The sequence below is a fragment of the Leptopilina boulardi genome, unplaced genomic scaffold (assembly GCF_019393585.1).
Source record: "Leptopilina boulardi isolate dan_hultmark-lab unplaced genomic scaffold, ZJU_Lbou_2.1 LbouV2_300, whole genome shotgun sequence".
Taxonomy (NCBI): Eukaryota; Metazoa; Arthropoda; class Insecta; order Hymenoptera; family Figitidae; genus Leptopilina; species Leptopilina boulardi.
The window spans coordinates 1303961-1328403 of record NW_026137864.1 but is presented as its reverse complement, the minus strand read 5'-3'; the positions used below and the strand labels follow the sequence as shown (position 1 = coordinate 1328403).

The window sequence follows — 24443 nt, the reverse complement described above, 5'->3', positions numbered from 1 at the left end:
ATTATTAGTAACTTTTATTAACAATTAGTAAAATTTAACTAATTCTAAAGCGCGAAAAGTGAGTCACTAATTTAAATTAGTAAACATTTATACTATTTAAGATTTAGAGAGTATATATAATAAAATTTGGTATCATTTAATAATGAATCAAATACACGTCCGAGAATTTGGCAACGCCATTTTATTTTTTCAAAAAAAAAACAAACAATTTTTGTGCTAAATTGTGCTGCAAAAAATTTTTTAAAAAAATTAAAAATAGTCAAAATTTGAAAAAAAAAGTTTTACGCTCAAAATTTATGATTAATTTTAATTCCAATCAAATCATTGTCCAAATAGTAATGTAACACCAATAAAATCTACAAAAAAGATTTTAAAAAAATAAATTTTAATACTTAAAAATATACGGAGAAAAATGGAAAAACAAATAAAGTAACTTTTACTTTACTTTTAAATCCAGAATTATCAGCAGTTTCTGCGCATTTCAGGAGTAAATTTTACTATTTCAGTAGTAAATTTCACTATGTTCGGAGTAAATTTTTTACTCTATTTCTGTAGTAAAAATTTATAGAAATGTGCAGAAACTGCGGACAGTTCCGGTTTTACTTTTAAAGTAATAAAAGTTACTTTATTTGTTTTTTCATTTTTCTCCATGTAATATTTTTAACCTTAGAATGGACAAATATCAAAATTTTTTGAAAATCAATTTTTGTGCTGTATCCTGCTCGACTAGCACAAAAAAAATGCAAAATATTATTTTTCAATATGTCAAAGCTAAAAAAAGAATGCAATTTTAAAAAACAAGATTAGGGTCAGCCGGGGTAAATCCGAACGGGGGGTAAATCCGAACGCTAATTATTTCAGCTTAATTAAAATTTTTAAAAATAAGTTCGATATGAGAATATTTACCTTAAATCCTCTTCAAGAGATTCTAAGTATTATCCCATTTTTCGTTTATTAATTAGCAACAGCATAAACAAAAAAAACGAGTATTGCAAAAAAGATTGAAAATCAAAGATAACACTCTTTCAGTATTTTGTCTCGTATTTGAAGAAAAAGAAGCTAAAAATTTATTTTATTATTTATAATTGTTTGTTATGAATACTAGAACAGAAACTATTTTTCATTTTTGCCTTCTGTAAAATTTTATTAATAATATCAGACCGTTCGTATTTACCCAGGAAAATTGGAAAACCGGGGTAAATCCGAACGGTATTTTCAATAATTTTTTTTTACATCAGAGCCACACAAAATTGTTTTTATTTCATTACACTATTATTTTAACATTATAAAAGTACATAGAAAAAAGTTTTCCTTTCTATACGTATCCTCGTTAGTAATTAATAAGCAGAAACTTAATCTCTGTTCTCTCGAAGGAGTGTTTCAATTTTTTTGCCAAATGGTTTGTTGAAAAAACTTTTTCAGGATCTTAATAAAATTTGGTATTCTACGGTTTTTGGCGTCGCTAATTACCAATTTAAAGTCAGTTTTTCAAAATTCAAAATGGCGGACGAGAATTAAAAAATTCATTGGATTCGCTCGAAAATTGTTACTCGGGGGGTTTCAGGGTCGCTGATTACGAATTTGGAGTTAGCAAATTTGATCATTTTTAAAAATAAGTTTTAGGAAAGTCCGCCATTTTGAATTTAAAAAATTTGACTTTTCTTTTTGTATTTACATTCAATCACTCCAAAATACTTTCTGTACCAAGTTTTGCAAAAATCCGTTATGATTTGATAAAGTTATTGAAGGTTTTAATTGTGTAATGCATTGTAATTTTTAACCTGTTTGATTTTTGTATTTATATATGATGCATTATTACATAATAGGTTTATTATCGTATTTTTTTGAGTTTTTATATAAGTTTAACAATTGCAATACTTTAAATTGATTTTCCCTAAGATTTTTCTGAAATACAGTGGCGTTCGTATTTACCCCGGTATTTTAGGAAAGTTGCAAAGTATCGAGGTAAATACGAACGCTAAGTTTCCTGCGATTGTAATTTATCAAAAATTTTTGCTACCCCATAAAATTGTTCTATGGAAGTAAAGTAACAACTTCATGCACCAGAATACCGGAAGTATTTTTTTTTTAAAGAAAAAACTTATGTTGTTGTTGAAACTTACTAAAAGCGTTCGGATTTACCCCGGTTCACCCTATTTTGTCAAACATTTTTGTAAATTTTATGATAATTCTTTGTTGCCTTAAACTTACACAAAAAAAAATACAACAAAAAAATTGATTTTCAAAAATTTTGACATCTGTCCATTTTGGGTTTAAAAATATCGTTTTTGAGTAATAAAATTGCAATTTCTTTGGAATTTACACAATATTTTCAACATTTTATTTTCTTGAATTTTCATTTAATATAATAGGCATTTTAAAGAATTTTTATTGGATAGAATTTCATTGCATAAAATTTTCATTTGTTCGAATTATTATTTGATATAATTTCCATATAACCGATTTTTTATACTACAGAATTTTTACTTAAGCGAAAAATCATTTAACAGAATTTCTATAATTGATAGAATTTTCATTTGTCCGAAATTGCCAATGACCGAACAAAAAATTGACAGAAAGATTTCGGCGCGATTTTTAAAATCAACCAATCACAATTTTGTGTATAATTTTTGATTGGTTGATTTTAAAAATCGCACCGAAATCTTTCTGTCGATTATTTGTTCGGCCATTTGCAATTTCGGACAAATGAAAATTCTATCAATTAGAAATTCTGTTAAAATCAGTTATATGGAAATTATGTGAAATAATAATTGGAACAAATGAAAATTCATCTGAAAGAAAATTCTATGCAATTAAATTCTACCCAATAAAAATTTTTTTAAATGTCTATTATGTTAAATGAAAATTCGATCAAATAAAAATTCTGTGAAATGAATTTTTGATTATACAAAAGTTCTGTAATATAGAAAATCGTTTTGATGAAAATTCTGCAAAATACTAATTCGAACAAATAAAAATTTAGCTCAAAAATAATTATAACAAATGAAATTCCATAAAATGAAAATTCTAACTAATGATTTTTGGAACATGTATACATTCGTCCCAAAAAAATACTGAACATATTTCGATTTGAATGAATTAATGGGTATACTAAGATTTTTGGGGTCGCTGAATCCGTATCTGTATCTAGGTATAATAAAATTTTTAATTTTATATATAAAAAAAAAACTGTTAGTTTGATCAACCAAACATTTTTGTTATGCCAACAAAAAACACTCAACCAAATTTTTTGGTTGACCGCAAACAAATAGTTTGGTTGCTTAAATACCTACAAAATTTTTTTTGTTGACCCAATCAAATTTTAATTGCTCTGACTAAACATTTTTTCTCAGTGTGATAAAATTAACGGTTGTATTTTTTATATTTGAAAAAAATTATTCTAAACTTGTTCTAAATTGTCCTAAAAATATTTTTTTTACTTCTGACTATATCTCTTAAAATGTAGAGAAAACATAACCTCAATGAATGATATTTTTTTCAGATGAATATAAATTGCTATCTTTTATACAATATATATATGTTGAAAGAGGCGCGCGAATGAGTTTTGTGAATGGAAGCTTATAAACATATAATAGTCTATTGATGAAATATTGTCAACATATATATGATTAATTAAAAAATGTATAAATTACATATTTTGGCTTCCAGATTTGCATATTGCAATGTCTCGGGAAGGTTTTTAATATTCATGAATCGTATATATATATAAAAGGATATCAGATCGCGTGTGTCCCCAAACGCTCGAAACGTAATGTTTGCAACTTTCACGGCCGGCGGGGGTTATCGACGTTGAGAAACGTCATTTCCGAGAGTAAAGTTAATATATAGTATATATATATATATAAAAAGGCAGTGCCAGTCTTGAGAGCGCAATGAACTTTGTTATGCCTGCTGCACTTTGCAACGTGATCCATTAACGATCTCCTTTTCTCTCTCTCTCTCGTTTGAGTGTGCTTCTTTAACTGCCCTTTAGGGTTTCAATTAAGGAAAAATGATTTCATCATTTCTGCGCGCACTTCATTATTTTTACATATATATATATATATATAAAGTCAGTTATTGAAATAGCTCTTGAAACGATTCAATTATTCATAGGATATTATTCACTTGCAGTTTCTTTCTTTTATATAGATCATTTGTAAGTATTATTATATGTACTATAAAAGAATTGTCATTTAATAGTTTGTTCTTAACTAATTCACAATTTATACTCAAATGATTTTTGCAATGTTTTTTTTTTTTTTCATTTGTTTAGAATAATTATAAATTTTGCAATTTTTTCTTTATTTATTATTATTTCATATTAAAAATTTTAATTTATAAAATTTGTTTAGTTATAGAAATTCTGCTAAATTGAAATTTGAACTAGTACTGATTTGTAACTAATTGCTTTTAAGGGGGAAGTTTTCTTTTTCATGCTTCTCACATTTATTTCTGCAATGCACCAAACGTTATACCTATACTTTAAAATAAATCCTAAATTCCTAAAATGAAACAAAATACCTATCGTGGAATTTTTTTTTCTTTTTTTTTAACATCTGTTAAGAACTAATTGATTTTGTATTTCGGTTGTAAAATTTTAGGATATCAAATTTTTGTTTCTCAGTATAGTATAGAAATTACCGATTTGAAATATATATATATATATATATATATATAAACCCCCCTGTTTTAATAATTTTTTTTTCCATTGATCTTATTTTTCCAAATGAACCACCTATTTCAAAGAATTATTATTACAAATTCATTGAAATCAGAATAAATATTATTAAAATTAAAATTATTAAATTTTAATTAATAAATTAATTAAATTAATAATAAATAAATAATTAAATAAATTAAAATCGACATTAAGAAATTATTTTTAAAAATAATTTCAATGAAATTGACTAAAAACCAATAAATTATTAAAAAGTCTTGAAACGAACATAACCTTTAAATTCAAGTCATTTTTGGCGGGAACTCCACCTCCACTTGCGGCTATATTGAAAGTCTTGAAATTTTCATAACCTCAAAATTTATGTCACTTTTGGCGGGAAATACGGAGAGAGATAAGGGAAGGTGGAATGACTTTCTGCTTTATTCAGAGTCTTAAAACAAACATAACCTCAAAATTTAGGTCATTTTTGGCGGAGGAGGGAAAATGAGAGGAGGGAGGGGGGCTTGCGGCTATATTCAGAGACTTGAAACGAACATAACCTCAAAATTTATGTCATTTCGGGCGGAGGAGAGGAAATTAGAGGAGGGAGGGGGGACTTGCGGCTATATTCAGAGCCTTGAAACGAACATAACCTCAAAATTTAGGAGGGGGGGACACCCCCTCCTCCTAGGTCAAAATTTCTGAAACAGCGGCGGCGGCGGTGGCGAAATCTTTTTATAATATAGAAAGATATATATCATTATACTATATTATAAAAAGATATCGCTGCCGCTGATTCAAGAATGAACGCAAGGCGAGAATTTCGACGCTACGCGGGAGCTCACAGTAGGTACTCGCCTACTGTTCAACTCGTGAATTCACCTCCGTGAATTTAAAACTCGCGTACCGTTCAGAATTTGTCTCGAAAATTTCAGATATTGTACTATCTATATCAAAAACATAAGTTAAAAATTAACATAAAATCAATCCTCAAGGTCAAACGACATAATCATAGATTAAAACGAACATAACTTCAAAAATCAAGGACATATTTCAAAAACCAAATTTTTTGATGGAGTAGAGACGGACATAACCTTAAAATTATTATCAGCAGTCAAGATATGACCCTCCCTTTAAAATTTTAAAGGTCATACGTCGAAGGAGAACGTAACCTTAATTTTACGTTGAAAGTAATAGGAGTGTAGGCGAACATAACCTCAAAATTTGGTCAAAGTTATAGAAAAAATTTGACATTACCCCAAAATTAAGATCATATAGGTTAGAAGGACGTCATCCGTGGTGCATCTTAGAAACAAATTCTTTAAAATGAAATAAAAAATTTTATTTAAAGAAATTGGGTAAAATTAATCTTTAAAAACTTATTCGGTCCCTAATTAATTTTTCAATTGCAGAATAGATGCAAATTTAGTTTACTAATGCAAATTAAAATATAGTTTTTGTTTATATTAAAATATAAATAAATTTGTGCTGTTCAAATTTAAAAATTATTTATTAAATATAAATTTAATCAAAATAATATTTAATATTTTTAGTAAATTTAAATAAATTTTAAATTTTCAAAACTGTTACTCGGTGGTTTTTGGTGTCGCTGATTACGAATATAAGCTTGATTTTCAAAAATTCAAAATGGCGGATCCAATATGGGCGAATGAATTTTTTACAATTATCCAAATTCGCTTAAAAATCGTTACTGATAAATCTAAAATTAGCCAAATAAAAATTTTTTAAAGTTTAAAAATGCATTTTAAAGGGTAAGAATGGTACTTTTAAATGCTGTAACAACTTTTTTGATAAATTATCTCTTGATGTTACATGCCCTAAAATATGGTCAAAAAACATATTTTTGCATTTTTAGAGTCAGATTCGTATTTAACACGCATGAAAATTCTTCAGAAAAGTATAGTTTTGTTTTATGATTCTGAAGTAAATCAAAATTTTGCTGAAAAAAAATGTATTTGATTCAAATGTAATCAGTTACTTGACTATTATCTTAAATAAATATTTACTTGAACCAAATAATTTTTATTTAAATTAAATAAACTATATTTAGACCAATATAATTTCTGTATTTCAAAAAAATACCATTTAATTTACTCAAATAATTAAATAAATATTTATTTAATAATCAATTATTTGAATCAAATAAATTTTTTTTTTTTTTTCACTGTAAGTACACAATTTCAGTTTGACATAAATTGTGATACCTGCTTCGCAATTTGGAACTCGAGTAAGAGAATGCGTGCATTAAACCGCAAACAATCGAACTGGAAGGAACAGAGAGGTATTTAAGAGGTTTAAGCGGGCATGAAAGAGGAAAGGGGGGGGGGATTATGTATTGAGTATCTGTACCAAAAAAAAAAAAAAAAAAAAAGTAAAAAAAAATGGTTGTACACGTGAAACGGTTATACCCGCCATACGTAGCATAATAAGAAAGAAAGACGACACTCGGTCCATAAGCAGACGGACGCTTAATTAGGTATCGCCTAAACGGCAGGCTGCTTGGATCTTTCAAATAAAAATGTCAGAAAGCAACAGATGGCTGCGGATGCTGCTTGTCTCTCTTTGTGGCCAGGCACGTGCCGCGTCGCTTCAATATATATGTATATGTATCTTGAACCCACTTATTTTCAACTTGAAATATTCATATATCTCAAATAAATATATATATATATATAAGACTTTTCTTTAAGAAAACGGTAAAAAATTTTCTTATCAGGAAAAAAAATATTTTATACCTGATCAATGTTGCTGATAATATTTCGTCTTTATATATATATATATATATATGTATTTTATGTTCTTGTGTATAATTAAATTATATTTTACAATTTTTTGCTAATTTTAAATTTTTTTAAAATTTTTACCAACAGCACCAATTTTTTTTCGTTTTACAATATTTCTAATTGATTTGATAATTTTTTATAACAAAATAATAAAAAATCTTATTAAAATCATAACACAGGTACACAAAAAAAATTCATGTTCTGAGCTCGAGATCAAAACATGACTATGTTTTTGGTGTCGCTGAAGTCAAATCTGAAGTCAGTTTAACCCAATCACGTCAGGTATTTGACATAACCTCAAAAAACCTCAAAATTCATCCTGACATTTTTAAAATTAAGTAAAATTTGGATTTGTAAGTCTTGCCATGTCTACTTTATGTTCTTGGGATCGCTAAAGCCGAATCTGAAGTCTATTTAACACCATCACATCAGGCTTTTGACATAATCTCAAAAAAATCCCTTAAATTTAATTTAAAAAATTTATTTTTAAAGCTATGTCAAAAGCCTGACGTTATGGTGTTAAATAGACTTCTGATTTGATTTCAGCGACCTTAAAAACATAAACTAAACATGGTAAGACTTATAAATCAGTTTTTTATTTCAAAATTTTTGTGTCAAATTTTGGGATTTTTTGAATTTGTTTCAAAAGCCTCACGTGATTGAATTAAATAGATTTCAGATTTAACTTCAGCGATACCACAAACATGTTAAGACTTATAGATTGGAATTTTATTTAATTTAAAAATTTTGGGGACGTATTTTGAAGTTTTTTTGAAGTTATGTCAAATATAATAAATATGTGACGCTCCACGAGAGAAGGGACCTAACGTGCTTTTGACTTAAGGTTCATTCATTGTGTCATTGCACGGTAAAAGCGAACCTTAAGTCAAAAGCACGTTAGGTCCCTTCTCTCGTGGAGCGTCGCATATGTTGTTTTTTTCCATTCAGTTAAAAAATAGTTGTTGTTTTCTATGAATTTAAAAAGTCCAATATCTAAATTCCAATTTTCTATCAAAAAATAAAAATCATTATGATGCTTATTAAAATATATAATAAAAATTTGACAAATAAAAAATTTCTTTAAATATAAAATTTGTTGAGACGTGACTTTAGTTCTCAATAATGACTTAAGCGTAGTAAACCGTCATCTGGTTTTTGGAGAGTTGTGAAAATTTTCGATTGTAATCTGCGATCGTAAATTATATTTCCGAGAGAAAAGATAAATGCACACAGATGTGAATTTTCACGAGAGAAGAGTCTTGTAAAAATTATACTACTGGCAGTTTTGTAATAAGGCAAAGTGAAGGCATAAGTTCAGGTCTTCCTCTACGCCCCATTTATACCCACTGAAATTAAACTCGGGCTCTTTCTCTCTATCTCTTTCTAAGCTCTAAAATCTAATTCTAAAGTCCAAGTCCTAAATCTAAACCCCGGCATAAGTTTAAAACAGATGTTCCGACCTTTTTTTTATGATTTCAGTTCTGAAAATTATTGTGAGACGATGAAGAAGTAGTAAAAAAAAAAAGAGAAAAAAAAAACGAGAAATAAGTGGAAACCTTATTGACATTGAATCTTTTGGAATTTTTGAAAATATAAATTATTTAGAAGACTGACTCTCTCAACCCCCGAGTCATAAAAATAGAGAAAGCGATAAAAAAAAAAAAAATTTGAAATATATACTCTTCCCTATTATAGCTTAAAATAATAATGATGAAATATTAATGATGTTAGTTATATAACAGTTGTTGTCCATCAAGTCTAAATATAAACAATTTAAAAGAAAGAAAGAAAAAAAAACACATTTTTCATCACTTTTATGTTTAGAATGAAATTTTAAATAGCAATATATTTATCATAAAAAAAAGAGATAAATTTACACTCGTGAAATTTGAAGAAATTGAAATTAGATCAGAATTGACTCGTGCCGGCACGAGCCACTCAATACCAAACGATATTTCGAGCTAATAATAATGAGGAAAAAAAAAAATGAAATTGTAATCGAAACTCATTAAAGTTTCTCGATTTAATCTAGAAAATGATACTCGCGATTCCTTTATATTCGTTTATAAAAATGTTACACCTCTTTATCTTTATTACAATTGAAAGTATTATACTTTTGCAAATTATTTTTCTCTTTATACTGTTAACACAATATTTAAATTTAAAAAAAAATTTAAGTTCGGTTAAATAAAAGTTCAATGAACTTTCAAAATCTGAATTAGTAAAAATTTTAACTATGAACCAAATTCATTTCACAAAAGTCATGTGTTAGAATTTTAATTTTATGCAATTTTATTTGTCATAATTATTTTTGAGACAAATTTTTATTTCTTCGACTTGGTATTTTGCAGAATTTTCATCAAATCGATTTTCTATATTATTTTTTTTTAATCAAAATTTTTTTTTTGTGGATTCTTTTAACCATAAAAATAAAATAATTAAAATAATGTTTAGGCTATTTTCTAAATAAACAAACTAATGTGTATAATAGCCCCAATCACTGGACTAATATACCCACAAATTTAAATTTCTGTAACTCCGTCAAATAAAAAATTTTTTGTCTCTCAATTTATAGTAACTTTTCAAAAGGAACGTCCACAGCAACATAATGCAGGCCTCGGATCGACTTAAAGGCACAAAAAAAGTCGTTTTAGTCGATTTATATTCCCAAAAAAGTCGATATTTTTTATTTTAACAAAAAAATTTTAGATTTTTAAATAATAATAATTTTGAAAAGGGTTAAAGTTGAAATTTTAACAAATAACTGAATTTCAAAAGTTAATTATTTCAGACAATAATTAAATTTTACAGAACTAAAAATAATTTATCAAATAATTTTAGATAACATATTTTAAAAGCAACTGAATTTTCAAAGATGATTAATTTTCCATTGAAATTTTAGATAATAATTAAATTTTAGAAGCTTTTAAATTCAAATTTTTGAATATAATTAAATTTCAATTGAAATTTTGGATAATAATTTAATTTTAGTTGATTTTTAATTGAAAATTTTAATAATAATTAATTTTGAATTGAAATTTTTGATAATAATTGAATTTTAGTTGATGTTAAATTGAAAATTTGGAAAATAATTGAATTTTAAAAGATTTTAAATTGAAAATTTTGAAAATAACTGAATTTTAAAAGATTTTGAATTGCAAGTTTGGAAAATAATTGAATTTTAGTTGATATTAAATTGAAATTTTTGAAAATAATTGAAGAATTTATCAGTAATTACAAAAATTGAACTTAAAAATATTTTTAATTACAAAATGATTTTAGATAATTGAATTTTCGAAGAATATTATAAAAATAGTTAAAAATAATTGAATTTCAGGAGGATTTTAGAAATAATTAAATTTTAGAAGCTTTTAAATTCAAATTTTTGAATATAATTAAATTTCAATTGAAATTTTGGATAATAATTTAATTTTAGTTGATTTTTAATTGAAAATTTTAATAATAATTAATTTTGAATTGAAATTTTTGATAATAATTGAATTTTAGTTGATGTTAAATTGAAAATTTTGAAAATAACTGAATTTTAAAAGATTTTGAATTGCAATTTTGGAAAATAATTGAATTTTAGTTGATATTAAATTGAAATTTTTGAAAATAATTGAATTTTAAAAGATTTTGAATTGCAATTTTGGAAAATAATTGAATTTTAGTTGATTTTAAATTAAAATTTTTGAAAATAACTGAATTTTAAAAGATTTTGAATTGATTTGTGATTTTGAATTAAAATTTTTTGGTAATTTTATTTGATTTTTTTTTTAAGTTTTAAACAATTTGTTAAATCTCATAAAATATTTAAATTGAAAAATAATTTGAAATAATTGAATTTGTGATGAATTTCATTAAAATTATTTAAAATAATTAATTTAGTGAAGAATTTTAGTTAAAAAAAATTTGTTAAATAATTAAAATAAAGAATATCTGAAGAAGATCTGCATTTTATACTAAAAAAACGTATTTTATTTAAAAAAATTTTTTTAAAATGTAAAAAAGTCGAAAAAGTCGCATTTTATTAAAATAAGTCGAAAAAAGTCGTATAATCCGAGGCCTGAATTAATGCAATAGTTAAATTTTTTTTAAATTCTAAATTTTAATAATGTGTTAAGTGAAAAAATAAAGTTTTTGTGGGTATAATTACCCCAGTTGACAGTACAGTAAAAAAAAATCGTTCCCATATAATTCTTTAGGAAACGTAAATTATATTGAAAATTATGAAAGTACATAAACGCACAAGAGGAGAAATGAGAAACGATGCAACGATTTACATATGTTCACATCTATAAAAAGAACGATTGCCACAGTGTATAAAATGCGTTAACAAACCGCTTACACACATATATATCGTATATATACATATATATATGTATAATAAAGCAAGTCTGGAAGCAAATTACAGTAATTCTGACATACATGCGTTTGAAATTTTTCCTCTTGTCAGATATCGTAGATAAGAGGCGAATCATTTTATCCCGCAAGTGGGAAGGCAATAAAACAACAAATAACACATCGCGCGCGGAGTGAATGGACCTGTTTCATTGCCATGATTCATTATCTCACTTATCGATCATATAACATTGAATAACGAATTCACGCTGGGAAAATAATTTTGTAAACTACACTTTATATCGTTTTAATGAAATATGTGATAATTACTATGCGTCTAATTGGGTCAATTCATAGTTGAGTCACCATAAAATAGAGAAGATCAATTCATTTAAATATCTTGACAATATCTATATATATATATATATATATATATATATATATATATATATTCTTATTCGCTTATTCTTATGTAGTAGAATTATTTTTTATTACATTTTTTAAAAAGTTTTCTTCCAAATTGTAAATTGAAAAAAAATTAAAATTCGATCCACGGAAGGTAGAAATTAATAATTGTCATTATTATTTATTTTGTCGACGCATCCCATAAAAATCAGTAGTTGCAATTTTCATTTTAAAGAATTCTATACTACATATATTAATTATTTTTGTAACGAATTTTCTTTTTTCGATTTAGCATTTGATAAAATTCGTTTAAAATTAATTTTAAAAAGGAATTTTTACTCTACAAAATTTTTAGATAATTTTTATTTGGTAGATTTTCTATTTTACAGAATTTCTTTTTATTACACAATTTTTCCTTTTTTTAAAATTCTAATTTAATCGAATTTTAATTTAGTAGAATTTAATTAAATTTATTATTTGGTACAAATTTGTTATTTGATAGAATTTTTAAAACGTCGAATTTTCATTTATTCAAAATTGCAAATCACCAAAGAAACATAACCTATACAAAAACATTTCGTCGTGATTTTTTAAATTCGACCAATCACGATTTTCTTAATAATTTCTGATTGGTCAATTTTAAAAATCGCGGCTAAATCGTTCTGTCAATTGTTTCTTCGGACATTAGCAATTTTGGACAAATAAAAATTTGGTTTTTTAAGAATTATGTATAATAAAAATTCGATATATAAGAATTCTGTTAAGTAAAAATGCGTTTAAAAAATAATTATATCTAATATAAAAAAAATTGTTGAAAATGAAAATTCGAACTAATTATTTTTATCGGATAATCATGCGCCCCAAAATTTCAATTAATTTTTAGTTACTTTAGTAAAAAAATTTTAGTAAATTTCTTAAAATAAAATATTACTAAACAAATTCTCACTAATTTAAATTTATAAAGTAAAAATCATATAGTAAATAATTTTCCCATGCAATGAAAAATGACTGAAATAAAATATATATCAACCTGTAAGATAGTAATAATAAATTCAACTTAATAGAATGATGATGGTGGTGGTGATGATATGTCTTGCAAAGGGGGAATAAAAAGAAATCAATGAATCAAAGCAAAAGAAAAACTGACCTATTCTGAACTAGGACATATAAATAGATTTTAAATAGAGATTCAGGTCCAAGAAGTCAAGAGCGTGTCTAAAGTAAAATCGAAATATACAAGTATAGGCTTTTTCAGTCTCCTCAAAATATAGGAAAAACAACATCTCGACACCTTTCCTTTTTCAAAAAAATAAAAGTCAAATATAAAATGAATTTGAAGAACGCGAACACCAATACAGTATATGAATATAGAACTATGCAATAGTTTTGCATTTTTGTGCATTACAATGGGGGATCTGAAAATCATGGTACAATTGTCCAACAAAGGTCGACCCCGAAAAAGTGTGAATGGCACCATTCTTTAGCTCTTCACACAATGTATATATATATATATATAGTCACCGGGCCTGCTTTTTATGCGTATTGCAGGTACGTTCCTAAACATTTATTTCTATATATATAATATATATACGTGTATATGTGTGGAAGATTTCACAATGTGTACGGGCAGGTTATTGTTGTAGTGCATGTGCACAGTACAAAAACAGCGGGATCAAGCAGTGTCCCTTTTATTATATATATATATACGGGGTGAGATAAAAAAAAATTTACTAGTCCTTCCTGATGATAAATTCGAGGAAAAATCATTACAATGCTCAGTTTGTCTTTTCGAAAAACTATAATGGGTTTTTTTTTTTTGAGATTCATTTTTTCCTGGCAATTATTACGTAAAAGGGATATTTATTCACGGGAAAAATTTTCGTTTAAGAATACAAGGACAATAAACTATTTTTGAAAAAATAACAAAATTACTTTTTTACGAGATTTTTTACAAAATTACATTTTGTATCTATCTCGATTTGCCTAACAATTTTTTATTTTAGTACTCTATGAAAAATAAAATTTTTTATCAAGCTGTTTAGGAGATATAAATTTTTCCAAATTTCAGAATTTTAATGATTTTTTTATTTTTGAATGGTCGTAACTTTCTTAAAAATGCATCAATTTTAAAAATTCTTTTTTTTTTTTAAAAAAAAATTGTGTGTTTTTAAGTAAAACTTTTCAAAACTTCGATACCAAAAATTTTAGACAATTTTTAGAATAATATTTTTGAAATTTTTTAAAATTTTCAAAATTTTGAATTTTTTTTAAAAATACCTTCGGTTTTTTTTTATACTACGTACATTTATATATGAGACATTCCACGTCAACACGGACAGAGTCTTAAACAAAAATTGATTTGATGGTTTTAAACGTTCTAGCGTTTAAAAGATTTCCGCACATTCGTCTACTTTAAGATGCCGCTGGACGTTTTGCAAAAAATTTTATTCGCAATGCCAATAGAGATGTCAAAATTTAAAAAATTTCAAAACACTTTTACGAATTAAAAGCTAAAACGAGGTTTTTAATTTTGAAACTCATTCTTTAACAGTTTTTAGGGTCACTGATTATGAATCTAAAGTTTTTTTTTTTTTTTTTTTTCAAAATGTCGGATACAATATGTCGGACAAAATTTCAAAAAAGTAGAAAAATCTGAAGTTATTTTTTAGAAATTCAAAATGGCGGATCCAAAATGGAGGACGAAAATTTTTAAAACCCATTCAATTCGATTAAAATTTCTTATTTGGGGGTTTTTGGGGTCTCTGCCAATAAATCTGATGTCAGTTTTCAAAATTTTAAAATGGCGGATTCAATGTGTGACGCGATTGAAAGAAAGGGATCTTAGATGCAAAAAATTATATAGGTTATGTTTTGAAATTTTAAAGTGAAAATATACAAAGACGTTGAAATCGAAATGCAAACTATAATGATATTTAGGTCTTCATTACATCAAAAATATTCAATAAAAGCTGATTTTAGTTTTACAAAAACAAAAATAAACTTTTAGTTCAAGTAAATCTGTCGTAAACATAACCTATAATTCATTTGCTTCTAAGGTCCCTTTCTTCAGATCGCGTCACATATATGGTGGACAAAATTTTGTAATCTTCATCCGATTCGGTTAAAACTTGTTACTCTGGAGTTTTTGGATTCGCTGACAACCAATTTGAGGCCAGTTTTCAGAAATTTAAAATAGCTGATCCAATATAGCGGAAGAACATTTTTCAAATTTATCGGCTTCCACCATATTGGATCAGCTATTTTGAATTTCTGAAAACTAATATCAGATTCATTGTCGGCGACTCCAAAAACCCCTACATAAAAAATTTTAAATGAATCGGATGAATTTTAATAATTTTCGTTCGCCATTTTAGATCGGCCGTTTAGAATTTCTAAAAAATAAATTCAGATTCGTTATCAGCGACCTCAAAAAGTGTCGAATTATATGTTCCCTCAAAAAAACAATTCTTTCTACTTTTTTTTTTAACTTTTGTCCTCTATATTCCCAGGTGAAACGATTCTACGGAAATCACTCCACGGAAATTCCATACGGAATTCCGCAAAATTTTGAAAGTATTCCTTTCGTAATTTTGCGAATTTTTTTGGAAGAATTCCATACAGAATTGCACATATTAAAATTCCACAACTTTATTTTTTGCTGATTTTTTTGTGATTTTAAAATAACTGCTGCTACTATAACGAAAACTAGTCGACGATGATGTTCCTGGTGGATATAATATAGAATTTATGATAGATTAATTAATATCTAGTCGTACTTATTTGAGAGGTCAATAAAACGTTTTTCAAAAGAAATTTACTAAGTCAACTAACTAACGGTAGTTGAATTTCTCGACTAATTTTTTTCAGTGTATCCACCAGCAGTTATTTTAAAATTACAAAAAAAAATCAGTAAAAAATACACTCAATAAAAAAACTAGTAGATTTGACTACTTTTTAACTACCCTGCATAGTTCAATAGGTCCTTAACTGAATTTAAAAAGTTGTATGGACTATTAAAAAGTAGTTAAAAGAACTAAGAATTTAGTTGGGTCAAGGAGATTTTGTAATTGTTCTAATTTTTGAAGTTGATTTAACTACTTTTGTTAAGTACAATTAACTACTAATTCTTAACTCCATAAAAAATAGTTAAATTGACTACACGCACATAGTTAAAATAACCAAAAAAGTAGTTACTTTTACTACTTTCAAGTCAGTTAACTAAAGGTAGTTGAGGATTTCGGCAAAATTTTTTTCAGTGTATACATTTGTGAAATTCTAACAAAAATTTTGTGCAATTCTGTATAGAGATTATGTGTGTAATTCTTATAAAAAAATTCGCAAAATTACAAAAGAACTTCTTTCAAAAATTTTGCGGAAATTTTTGCAGAATTCCGTATATAATTTTTACGGAATTCCGTGTGGAATTTCCATACGGAATTTCCGTGGAATAGTTTCCGTAGAATCGTTTCACTTGGGATTAGATCCTCCATTTTTAATTTTTGAAAATAAGCTTTAGATTGATAATCAGTGATTCTAAAAACTGTTAAAGAATGAGTTTCAGAATTAATTACCTCGTTTTATCTTTTAATTCGTAAAAGTATTTTGAAATTTTCAAAAATTTTGACATCTCTATTGGCATTGAAAATAACATTTTTTGGAAAAAGTCCAACGGCATCTTAAAGTACACGAATGTAGAAATCTTTTAAGCGCTAGAGCTCTGTCCGTGTTAACGTGAAAAGTCTCATATATACAGAGTGATTTTTATGGTTTTGGATCCGTTAAAAAATTTAGTGGATATAAAATCAAATATCATTTATAATAATTTTTAAAGTCATTTTGAAACAATTTTATGGTCTCAATAAGTTTTAATAATTTTATAAAAATCGCAGTACTTATAAGGGCATCAGCAGTAATTGATGCATCCCTATCAAAATGATCGACTACTCTGTTTGTTTTACTCTAATTATATATGTATTTTTTCCCTAAAGTTTTCATGAAAAGTGGCTAAAAATTAGTAGAAATTTTCACTAATTTAAATTATAGTGAACTGCATTTAGAGACTGCGTTTCAAAAACAAAATACAAAATTTCAAAATTGATCCCTAAAAAAAAGAAAAACAAAAATCTCAAAATTATATATCAGAAACTTTCTGGAAAAAATCCAAAAGGTGTGCGACAAACTCATAAATAAAAATGCCACAGAGTTTCAAGTGGTCGCCCCATATACATATACATATATTGACCCGGTGTGTCGAGGAATTCCAGAAACCTATAATTTTTATTTTCAAGCGAGAAACCAATATATATAATGGTTGTCGTAGTCCCCAATGATTTTGAAAATCTTCCTACCGTGACCAATAGGGAAAAACACAATTCATCATATAAAGAGGAGAGTTATTGGCATAATGTAAAAGCACATGGTACAGGTTTCTCTTTGGGTTACGTTGTCTGTACCATTCTTTCCTGAATTGAATAGCCCTCCAAAAGAAGTCGAAAAAAGAGAGAGAGAGAGAGAAGAAAAAGTCTCAACACTGCGCAATCTCTACATATATTTTTATGGAAAAAATGCAGAGATCTAGAATATCAAGATTCCGCATATGTATATGAATATTCTATAAGGAGGGTGCACACCACTTAAGCATTTGTAAACGCGTGCTTACATAGTATATACGTGACTATGTATATAAGGCACCTACCTACCTACCTACCTACCAACCTATTCGGTGTCTCACCTACCATTTATATTTATAATATGGAGACTATACGCAAGCATCGTAACGCGCAGTGGTTGTAGCACGTGCTCAAATCCGAGCAGCTGCTACCGAGAGAGAAAGAGAAGGAGAGCGCGGGGGAAGGGGGAAACAGGAAGGATATTCGCTTCTTCCCCTTCGCCACTTCCTTTCCATCCTCGACTGCTCCCTACGGGCGTCCTCTTCATTTTATTATTTAGCCTGCTTGCGTTTTCGAAAATCTCGGACAAATCTTAATGGGCTCTCTCTCGGCTTCATTTTATTCCAACAACAACGATTATCACCATCGTCTCGAGTGTAATAACGTTCTATTTAATATTTCCCAATGGACTGTGTAACCTATTTATACAGAAATGTGCGTATCGAATAAAACGCCCTATACACATCAACTTCAGAGGGTCCGAGATTTATCAGAATGGGGATCTGTTTCGATTAACAAGATTCTTTGATGAAGAAACAGCTTTTCAAAAATGCACTTGTTACGATTCAAATCGTAATAAATAATGCGGCTAATTCCTCAATTTTTTTTTTTTTCCTTTGAAAAATAAAAAGGGGAGATTGCAGTATACAATTGGAAAATTTCTCGAATTACAGAATATTATTAAAGCAAGTGCATTGCAGTTCGTTCTGGGAATACAAGAAATTCAGTTTTTTTTAAATTCAAACATTCATTTAACTAAATTTTTAAATTTATTCGAACCAATATTTTTTATGACAAAACTATTTTACGGAGTCATTCCATTATATTTCGAACAATGTCGTTGCCGACTAATTTTTAAAAATTATGATACTTTGCAGGGATGATCTTGAAGTTATAAAGATCACGAAATGAAAAGATTTTTACTAAAATTTTTATTATTTACTTTAAAATATGAATTTAAAGTGTTCAAAAATCGCAAAAATTAGCAAAGTGGCAATTTTCATTTTCAAAATTTTTATATAAATAAAGAGAAAAATTAAAAAGTACAAAGAAAATCTAAAAGTTAATAGCAATGACTTGATATTTGGTAAGTTTATTTTTAATTTAATATTTACCCTTTCTCATAATTAATCGATAAAAATAGCAAAATTAGGTTATTTTTAAGATGAAATTGAAAATCATGTTTTTCCTATTATTTCATATATCTTTAAATGCTTAAATCAATTTATAAAAGTAAATTTAGTCATTCTTAATAAATTGCAATAATAATTTTCACACTTTTATGGTAAATTATAGGTTTTTTCGAATATTTTCTGCTGGCTGAAAAACTGTCAATTTTCAGCACCTCGTACACTTTAAATTCATATTTTAAAGTAAATAATAAAAATTTTAGTAAAAATCTTTTCATTTCGTGATCTTTATAACTTCAAGATCATCCCTGCAAAGTATCATAATTTTTAAAAATTAGTCGGCAACGACATTGTTCGAAATATAATGGAATGACTCTAGGACTAAGTTTAAAATTGTTCAATCATAATTTTTTTCCTGATATTTTCTGATTGGTCAATCAAATTTAAAAATCGAGCTAAAATAATAATGTCAAATTGACTTTCGAATATTTGCATTTTCTGTAAAATTAATTTCCGAACAAAAAGAATATTCTGTTAAATTATAATATTCATTCTAATCGACTTTCGGCATAAATATAAAATTCTTTTAAATTACCATTCTGCGAAATTAATTTTTAAGTAACCTAAAAATTATATTTAACAGAATTTCTTTAATTGATAGAATTTTCGTTTGTCCGAATTTGCAAATGGCCGAACAAACAATAGACAGAATGATTTCGTCGCGATTTTTAAAATCAACCAACAATCAAAAATTATCCACAAAATTGTAATTGCTTGATTTTAAAAATCGCGCCGAAATCTTTCTGTCAATTGTTTGTTCGGCCATTTGTAATTTCGGACAAATGAAAATTCTTTCTATTAGAAATTCTGTTAAATGATTTTTCGGTTAAGTAAAAATTCTATAGTATGAAAAATCGGTTATATGGAAATTATATCAAAATAATAATTTCAACAAATGAAAATTCATCTGAAAGAAAATTCTATATGCAATGAAATTATATTCAATAAAAATTCTTTAAAATGCCTATTATGTTAAATGAAAATTCGAGCAAATAAAAATTCAAACATATTTATGCGTCTCAATATTCTGTAAAATTAAAATATATGTATCATTTTCTTTTTTCTGGAAAATTAAAATTCTTTTAAATTACTATTCTACAAAAATAATATTCTTCAGAATAAAATTCTGTTAAATCATAATTTTAAAAAATTATAGCTTTTATGCGATTATTTATGCGTCGCAGAATTTATAATATATTGAACCGAATTTTCTTTCCAAAAAATTCTTAAGTGACCGTATTAGAATTTCTATTTAATCGAATATTTTTCAAAGTCGAATTCATACTGTTTTCAATATTTTTATGCTCAAGAATTTTTTATTTAAGGCAATGTGGGGGAATAAAATTTGGTATTAAAAATTTTTTATTAATGATAAAGATGGATTACAATAAACATCGCTTTTCTACTAATTTTTTTTTTTTTTTTTTTAATTGAACGTAAAAATGACAAAAAATAAAGCAGTACATAAATACTAAACTAATGTACTTTTTCCAAGTTCATTCACCTGCCACTAGCTCGCATTGGCGCTACTTCCTGGACAACACGCAACACTAGCGCGACGTCTTTGTATTTGCCCCAATGTTTGTTCTCATATTTTCGTTTAAAAATACGACTTTTTTTAAACTTATTTTTTAAATAATTTAAAGCAAAATTTTGCATATCGAAGAATACTTATTTAACCGAATTTTTAAAAATAAAATAATTACTTGCATTTAATAGAATTTTTAGTTTTAACAAATCTTTTAAGAACAAAATTTATGTTGAATCCATCTTTCATATATACTGAGGAAATCATCACATTTAACTGAATTTCTTTAAAGGCAAAATTTATACTGAACCGCGAGCGCTGAATCTAAATTTTATACCGAATATAATTCTTGTTTAATTAAATATAAAGATTTCCTATAGTTTACCTCAAAAGTCGTATATGAATAATGGAAATGCAAATTCCAAAATCAAAGTTGATTTAATTTAAAACTTTTAGTGTTAAAAAATTAATTGTACCTTTTTGAGTGAATTTAAACTTGGTACAGCGATATGTATTTCAAGATTTTTAAGTTAACTTTTTGAATACGCAAAACTAAAACTCTCTGTCGAATTATACACTGAGAAAAAAGGTTTAAGCTGACAACCAAATATTTCATTTAATATGTATATGTGCAACTAAAATTTTTTGGTTGACACAACTAAACTTTAGTTGACATCAACCAAAGTTTGGTTGAGACTACCAAATTCTTTTTCATTTTCTTATTTAGTCATCTGAAACAAACTTTGGTTGTTGTCAACTAAAGTTTAGTTGTGTCAACCAAAAAATTTTAGTTGCACATATATATTGAATGAAATATTTGGTTGTCAGCTCAAACCTTTTTTCTCAGTGTATGTTTTTCAAAATTGTTGATTGAAATATGCTATTGAGTGAACAGCATTTCTACCAAAGGCATAAAAATTATTGATTCAAAAGTATAATATGCCGATTCATGGAAAAACATTGGTTAAATTTTGTTGCGGGTAATTTTTTTCCAATGCTAATTCACATAGACGGTGACGCCATTAACTAGCATAACATTCGTTTTAGTTAAATTTTTATACCAAATTTGGGGTAAAAGTTCTACTTTTTTTTTGCGTGTATTATGAAAAATTCGAGGAAAAATTGTTTCTTCAACAAAATGATAAACTCGAATATTTAAATGTTCAAAATTTTCAAAAACATATATTTCGACGCAAAAAAAAATATATATTACACTAAAATTTAAAGAAAATAATAAAATCATACAGAAAAATAAATAAAAGAAAAAACTCACAGATTCTTCCAACTGGTGTTTTCATTGAAGCTCACAAGTACACTCCTCGTAAATATATATGTATATATTTTAAAATATTTCATCAGGCCATCTGCAAATAAACAAACAATGCATGTGAAAAATACAGTCTTTTTTGTATACATATTTTCATTCTTTTATAAAAAGTTCGCGTGGACATCAAAGTACAAATATATATATATATATATATATATACATAATAGAGTTGTAACTCTCGCGATACATCGAAAATAGTATATATATGGTTATAGTCCTATAAGGTGCAATACAATAGCAAAGTGTAAAGGGTAAGGTGCGCTTTGAACAAACGAATATATAGATCCGAGAAAGGTGTGTCAAAAAACCATAAAAGTAAAATTGAAAAAAAGAAAGTATAACGTCAATGACACATCATGAAAATGTCAATCATTATCCTATATAGTTGGCCAGCTGCATTTGCAGGGGATCTTCAACTATGAATAATTTTCTAAGGTCGCGTGCCTACTTGACCGGTCTTGTTGCAATCTGCATAGGGATAGGTCGAATACTTTGTGTGTATGTGTAAGGGTCCTAATCCTAGACTTCGGGAATTTTCTAGTATAGGTTATACATATGGGCGAAATAAGGAAAGAAGAAGGCAAAAGGGACGAATGAGGCTCGAGACTGTGACTATTCGAGTTTTGTATATATATATATATATATATAGCAGCTGCGCCTCAGTTTCCTTTGGCACGAGCCATATATACTTTGCAAATTTTCGATAAAGCTCAAGGCGCTTGGGAGCTTCCTATATATGTATATATTGTATATCTACCCGGAGAGTTTGCTGACATGGGACGCCGAACAAACTTTGGATAAGATGTGAATGCACCTGGCTTCTGCAAATTCTTGGAAGCGCTAGAGAAAAGGTGGCGAGGGTCCACCTTGATGAGATTCGTAATCGAGTGTAAATTGTCAAACAATTTCAAGGACCCGAATTTATTATTTACATTTTAATAATTTTATAGTTCCCTAGAAACAAAATTTATCTTCTATTTTTTTTTTTTTAATTTTTAATTTCTTTTCTTGTTACTACAGTGGTTGTTCTAGTTTCCAACCACTTTAATTTTGAAGATAACACAGCCCCACAAAATAAAAAAAAGTGTCGGAGTCCCTACCCCCATGTATTTAAGGCCGCTGAATTCACACTAATTTCAAGACCATTTTGCTCCTGAGGGTCTGGATTACTTCCTAACCTCAAAAAACGTGACAAATTTTTGATGGTATAAATTTTTTTTTTTAAATCGATGGATTTATATGAAACTTGGTATCTAGGGGTTTTTGAGGTCGATGATTTACAAAGAAAATTGGGGATTTTTAAAAAATTTCAAAGATTCATGGAATTTTATGAAATTTTTTTTATTTAGTTTTAAGGACTGCTGATGATGAATCTGAAGTTAGATTTTCAAAATTCAAAATTTTTTTAAAGATTGGTATATTTTCATGAAATTTGTTATTTGGATGTTTGGCAGACTATACTGATTATACGAATCTGAAGTCAGATTTTCAAAATTCAAAATGACGGAATTTTGGCGTGCTATTTAAGTTGCTATGGTTAATAGTCATTAATGTGAAGCAAATTTTTTCAGTGTAAGAAAATTTCTTAAAAAATCACCAATTTTCTAAATATTTAACCGCCATATTGCAGAATATATCTACTGTCTTTAATCTCTCGGAAGATTAAATTTATCCACACGATGAAAGCAGCCTCAATTTTAGTTTTTGACTACACATTTATATAAAAATTTGAAAAATAAATTTTAAGTCAAAATTTTAATTATAAAAATTCCCCTCAACTGATTTATACAAAAAAATTTCTTTTTGACATTTCATTGTAGTAAAATGCAAAACGAAAATTTATTCTTGGTACCCTATATATATATATATGATTTAACCCTCTTTTAGAATTAACTATATAGCCTATTAAAAATTAAATAGTCTGCCACAGAATTCAGACATTTGCATATGATTAGCACTAGAAAAGAAAAGAACCATATAATATATACATTCTTGGATGTATATATAGGGTCAACCGGATTTACTAGATATTTTTCCCTTGAAAAGCTTTTGTCTGAAATTAGTGATTCAGCTCATAACGGCGAACAATTCAAATTTATGTCCAATTCTATCGTGCTTAAGAATTTTTTTTTTTGTAGTTTATTAAGTTCTTTATTTTTTTGTTTTTTTTTTTAATTCTAACGCATAAAAATGAAAAGACGCACGTTCCTTTGAAAAGAAAAAAAAATTCAATTTTTGTATATTCAACTTTCAAAAGAATATTATATATACTTATGCAAGTCATTCTTAAAATGATTTCATTAAAACTAAAACTTTCCACCTGGTGTTTAAAAGCTTAGATTTAACGTCAAAAAAAAAAATCTATACGAGTGATTTTTGAAATTCTTTTTTGTCTACGTCATTTTCGAAAAGTCTAAATTTTGTTCCTTCAGATGTTTCTTCTGTGAGAATAAAAAAAAAAAAAATTCTTAATTGATGCAATTTGGAATTATTGAATAACTTGAATCAAACAAATTTTT

General features: G+C 26.8%; 1 protein-coding gene across 4 annotated transcripts in view; it reads right to left on the bottom strand.

The window, feature by feature from the left end:
* LOC127282519 (neurogenic locus protein delta) overlaps positions 1–24443 on the bottom strand; it is a 247978-nt gene that overhangs the window by 155097 nt on the left and 68438 nt on the right. For 3 of the 4 annotated variants that reach the window (XM_051306793.1, XM_051306797.1, XM_051306794.1), the window contains exon 3: positions 21871–21961. In XM_051306793.1, coding sequence (XP_051162750.1) covers positions 21871–21953 — 83 coding nt within the window. In that variant the 5' untranslated portion in view covers positions 21954–21961. Of the gene's footprint in view, positions 1–21870; positions 21962–24443 lie in introns of those variants that run through there. The other variant, XM_051306795.1, reaches the window with a different exon arrangement.